Source organism: Oncorhynchus kisutch, unplaced genomic scaffold (genome assembly GCF_002021735.2).
Source record: "Oncorhynchus kisutch isolate 150728-3 unplaced genomic scaffold, Okis_V2 Okis06b-Okis10b_hom, whole genome shotgun sequence".
Classification (NCBI taxonomy): Eukaryota; Metazoa; Chordata; class Actinopteri; order Salmoniformes; family Salmonidae; genus Oncorhynchus; species Oncorhynchus kisutch.
In genome coordinates, this window is record NW_022261983.1 from 10,047,095 (window position 1) to 10,051,954 (window position 4,860).

Consider the following 4,860-nt stretch of genomic DNA (forward strand, 5'->3'; position numbering starts at 1 on the left):
CATCAAACGTTGATTAATTTAATCAGCATTGTAGTGCTAGGGCAAAAAACGAAATGTGCATACAGGACCGAGTTTGGGAAACCCTGGGCTGCGTTCAGTATGTTTTTACGTTCTCGAACGTTCAATTGAACAGAAACATTTCTGTACTGAACGACCAGTTTAAAAACAGGGAGGGGTTGTGTGTTGGGAAGTACTGTCCGCATGTCCACTGCCCTTTAAAAACGTCACTCATTGCTTAAAGCCACACCCACCAAATGGAAGCAAACCTTCATATTTCCAGTCATTGGCGCAAACATACCTCAAAGTCTGTTCAATAACGTTTTGGAGAAACGTGTTGTTCAGAACTAATCGTTCTGCAACGATTGAACGCACCTCTGATATAGGGTCGTGTGGGCGCTATACATATTGGTGATGGATTCTTTTATTGGGGGTGAGACGCTTTGCAGATGATCAAGGTGGGTATGAAATGAAACCATTACAAATTAAAGACCTGAAAATGATCAGTCTAATCACAAGCAGCAAGTTATGTTCGAGGTAAAGATATCGCTATGAATATGTTTTTATGAATTAATAAATTAATTTATACAATTAGTGATATCACATTTCACATCACATTAGATTTTCAAATCTCTGGTTCAGATCTTTACAAAGTTGCAACCAGGCAATTTATTTTGCACCCATGAGTGGGGTCCTTCATACAAGCATGTTTATTGTTTACCTACACGTCATCCGGAAGTGAGTGTCAAAGATGATGAGACTGGTGAGATCTCTTACTATTTTCAAACAAATAAGTTGTTTTATATCTTTAATTATTGATGACACTATGCCTGGTAACGCTTTACTGTTCAAGTTGCTCTCATGGCGTTTTTCTTAGCGAACTTTGTTGCCCTACTTCAGTGAGCCTTACTAGCTAACTGTTAGCTAGCTCGCTCACTTAACTTCACTTGTTCTTTTAGCTAGCTAGCTACGTTTTTATGCAATTATTTCAATAGATAAACCTTTGTAATGTTTTAAACCGAACTATTTCGCTAGAATGCACAAATGACCCCAGAGCCATCTAATTAGTGTGTCACTCACTGTCATGTCAGGTAGCTGTAAGCTACTACTGTAACTATCTAAGTAGCGTTAGCCACCTCAACATGAGCCTTGTTTGACAGCTCATTTCTTTCTTGAAAGGATTCACAGGAGGCAGATGCTCCACTCTTTGGTGACGATGATGATGCCCCCACCGCCACCAGACAGAAGAAATCAGAAATCAAGTGCGTTTTGGAAGTTGATTCACTAATTGATGAGGAGTAACAGAACAAACTGATATTGTCATTTCAACCCGTATCACCTATTCCGATTTACCAGAACAAGAGATGTTGTTTTGCTGTATCCCTCTCTCGTGTGTGTATGTATGTATGTATGTATGTATGTATGTATGTATGTGTATATATATTACACACATATGTGTGTGTGATCAAAACCTGCTCTTGTTTTAGGCATCCCCTGGCCACGTTCTTCCATCTCTTCTTCCGCACCAGTGCCATCTTAGTCTACCTACTGTGTGAAATCCTGAGCAGTAGTTTCATCGTCTGTATGGTCACCATCATCCTCCTCCTTTCATGTGACTTCTGGACAGTCAAGGTGGGTGGGTTGTCACAGTTTGATGTGGTACAACTTTATTTGGTCATACCCTTTTCACACTATCGTGTTGGCCTGGATATTTTCTTTTCACGTTGCCCTTTCCCACATGTTTCCAGCGATTGTTGGATGTGTAACCAGGCCAGGCTAGCACAGCTTGACAGAGTAGTGTGAAAAGGGTCAAAGTTGCCTTTGTTTTATAGGTCCAGTTGGTCAGTGATCCCATTGTGTTTCTTTCTCAGAATGTGTCTGGCAGGTTGATGGTGGGCCTCAGGTGGTGGAACCAGGTGGATGAGGATGGACAGAGCCACTGGGTGTTTGAGTCCAGACCAGTACGGTTGCAGTATAGTCCATGACTGTATTTGTATTTATTACGGCTCCCCATTAGCTGCTGCCAATGCAGCTGCTACTCTGCTTGGGGTCCAAACACATTAAGACACTTACATATAAAACAAAAGATAAAACAGTACATCATATAACCACTACATATCTACAATACAAAATGTATAATACCATATTACAATATACGTATGTGCTAGTATTTGTATGCGTGTGTCTGTACATTTGTGTGTCTCTTCACAGTTCCCACTGTTCCATAAGGTGTATTTTTATCTATAAAAAAAAAAAAGTCTGATTCTACTGCTTGCATCAGTTACCTGATGTGGAATAGAGTTCCATGTAATCATGGCTCTATGTAGTACTGTGCGCCTCCCATAGTCTGTTCTGGACTTGGGGATTGTGAAGAGACCTCTGGTGGCATGTCTTGTGGGGTATCCATAGGTGTCTGAGCTGTGTGCTAGTAATTTAAACAGAAAGATCGGTACATTCAGCTTGTCAACACTTCTTACAACAACAAGTAGTGATGAAGTCAATCTCTCACGCACTTTGAGCCATGAGAGATTTACATGCATATCATTAATGTTAGCTCCCCGTGTACATCCAAGGGCCAGGCATGTTGCCCTGTTCTGAGCCAATTGTAATTTTACAAAGTCCCTCGTTGTGGCACCTGACTACACTATTGAACAGTAGTCCAGGTGTGACAAAACTAAGGCCTGTAGGAGCTGCCTTGTTGATAGTGTTGTTAAGAAGGCAGAACAGCACTTTATTATGGACAGACTTCTCCCCATCTTAGCTACTGTTGTATCAATATGTTTGGACCATAACAATTTACAATCCAGGGTTACGCAAGCAGTTTAGTCACCTCAATTTCCACATTATTCATTACAAGATTTAGTTGAGGTTTAGGGATTGATTTGTCCCAAATACAATGCTTTTAGTTTTAGAAATATTTAGGACTAAGTTATTCCTTGCCACCCGTTCTGAAACTAGCTGCAGCTCTTTGTTATGTGTTGCAGTTATTTCAGTTGCCGTAGTAGCTGACGTGTTGAGTCATCCTCATACATAGACACACTGGCTTTACTCAAAGACAGAGGCATGTCGTTAGTAAAGATTGAAAAAAGTAAGGGGTCTAAACAGCTGCCCTGGGGAATTCCTGATTCTACTTGGATTATGTTGGAGAGGCTTCCATTAAAGAACACCCTCTGTGTTCTGTTAGACAAGTAACTCTTTATCCACAATGTATCAGGGGGTGTAAAGCCATTACACGTATGTTTTTCCAGCAGCCGACTATGATCAATAATGTCAAAAGCCGCACTGAAGTCTAACAAAACAGCCCCCACAATCTTTTTATCAATTTCTCTCAGGCAATTTGTTTACTGTAAAATAGCATTGTATCTGGTCAAGAAGGTTACTAAGGGTTGGTAACAGGCTGAGTGGAGTTGTAGTTGTGCCTGTCTATTAGTTTAGTTTTCATTTATTTATTCGCACCCACAAAATATAAGTGAAAGACAAACAGTGCCGATAAACAACAAGGTGGGTTTGGAAATCCAAGAGGGCTTATATTAAAATTGCACCCCCCCAAAAAAAACGGTATATAGAAAATCAGACTGTTCAATCAATTAAACAAAGCACAGAGTCTACGACTGAAAGAATTGCAACAACTAAGACTTCTGTAGACACGTGCTTAATTTTCCCAACTGTCTCTCTAGGCAACCAGTAGAAAAGTTCCAACCAACTCTGAATCACAGATCTTCTGGCTGGGTCTGGTTGTGTGTCCAGTCCTCTGGGTCATCTTTGTGTTCAGTACTCTCTTCTCCTTCAAGTTTAAGTGGCTGGTGGGTTCAGTACCTTTCCTTTCTCCATTTGAATTTAGACATCTCTAATTTCCCACCCGATAATTAATATGTCAAACCTAGTATGAAGCTAGCTATATGATTTAACATAAACAGATACATGCATTGTTTTGGGTTCTCAAAGAAACATAAATAATCACAACGCATTGCATTTTTATGTCATGTCCCCTTGCAGGCAGTGGTGATCATGGGTGTGGCATTGCAGTGGGCCAACCTGTATGGATATGTGCGATGCAAAGTAGGCGGGAAGACCAACTTGAGGAGCATGGCAACCAACTACCTTGGCAGCCAGTTCTTCAAACAGGTATATAGTTCTTATTTAAAAACAGATCATATTAGACATTTCAGCTCATAGGTAGCAATTCGGAGGATAATAAACACCAACTCATTTTTAATTTCGACTACAATTTTATTTCCCATTTGAGATCGGGTTCAGTTGCAACATGGACTACTTTTGTCTGTGATAATATATGATATTTCTGCCATCTAAACATTCATGTTTGTTTTCTTTATATAGGCAATGGCCAAACAGGGACCTTAGAGGTGGATGTGCAGAGAGAAGAAACATTAGCATTTCTGCTAATGTAATATTTTATGTTATCAAGAGGATCTTGCCTTGCTTTAACTGAGGCATAGGCTACTGTTATTTTTCTTAATTCCTGTTGAACAGGTGGAAGGCATCTCTCTCTTCTGAGGGCAAGGGGTTGTTTCCCACAGAGTCCTACAAACGATGTAGTATAAAACTAAGAGACTACTAGGCTTCTTTGTATGTTTGATTCATTTGTTTTCCTGCTAAATATTCAAAATACAACCTTGTTAATGATAACTGCTGATTGTAATATAAGACATTTGTAAATATTATATTGACATAAAATGTCTGGGTGAATGAATAAAAACAAAAGTGTGTGAGTCAAGTGAGTTGTAATAATATCATGCAAAAAAAATGTCCACACTAAATGCAGCCAATGGAATTTGTCCTTGGAAGTTTGGCGCAAAGAAGCAGAAGCCACTTGACTAACCGTCAACAACCCTTTTAACCTGT

At 39.8% G+C, this 4,860-nt stretch overlaps 1 protein-coding gene across 2 annotated transcripts; it reads left to right on the forward strand.

The window, feature by feature from the left end:
- The first annotated feature begins 250 nt into the window (after positions 1–250).
- Positions 251–4,732, forward strand: LOC109877088 (Golgi apparatus membrane protein TVP23 homolog B). Of its 2 annotated transcripts, none has more exons than XM_020469414.2 (7): positions 251–455; positions 1,177–1,259; positions 1,485–1,629; positions 1,869–1,958; positions 3,675–3,800; positions 3,994–4,122; positions 4,336–4,732. In XM_020469414.2, exons 1-7 carry the CDS (start codon positions 447–449, stop codon positions 4,357–4,359), a joined length of 606 nt encoding a protein of 201 aa, XP_020325003.1. In that variant the 5' UTR covers positions 251–446; the 3' UTR covers positions 4,360–4,732. The 2 variants fall into 2 exon arrangements, with proteins under 2 accessions (XP_020325003.1, XP_020325002.1); XM_020469413.2 differs by lacking the exon at positions 251–455 and adding an exon at positions 655–760.
- Positions 4,733–4,860: the final 128 nt, after the last annotated feature.

What these genes read in the sequence shown, in the direction of transcription:
- LOC109877088 (XM_020469413.2), top strand. An exon ending in GGGTGTTTGAGTCCAGACCA is followed by an intron (nt 1,959 to 3,674) that starts GTACGGTTGCAG and finishes CTGTCTCTCTAG; the next exon opens with GCAACCAGTAGAAAAGTTCC. An exon ending in CCTTCAAGTTTAAGTGGCTG is followed by an intron (nt 3,801 to 3,993) that starts GTGGGTTCAGTA and finishes GTCCCCTTGCAG; the next exon opens with GCAGTGGTGATCATGGGTGT.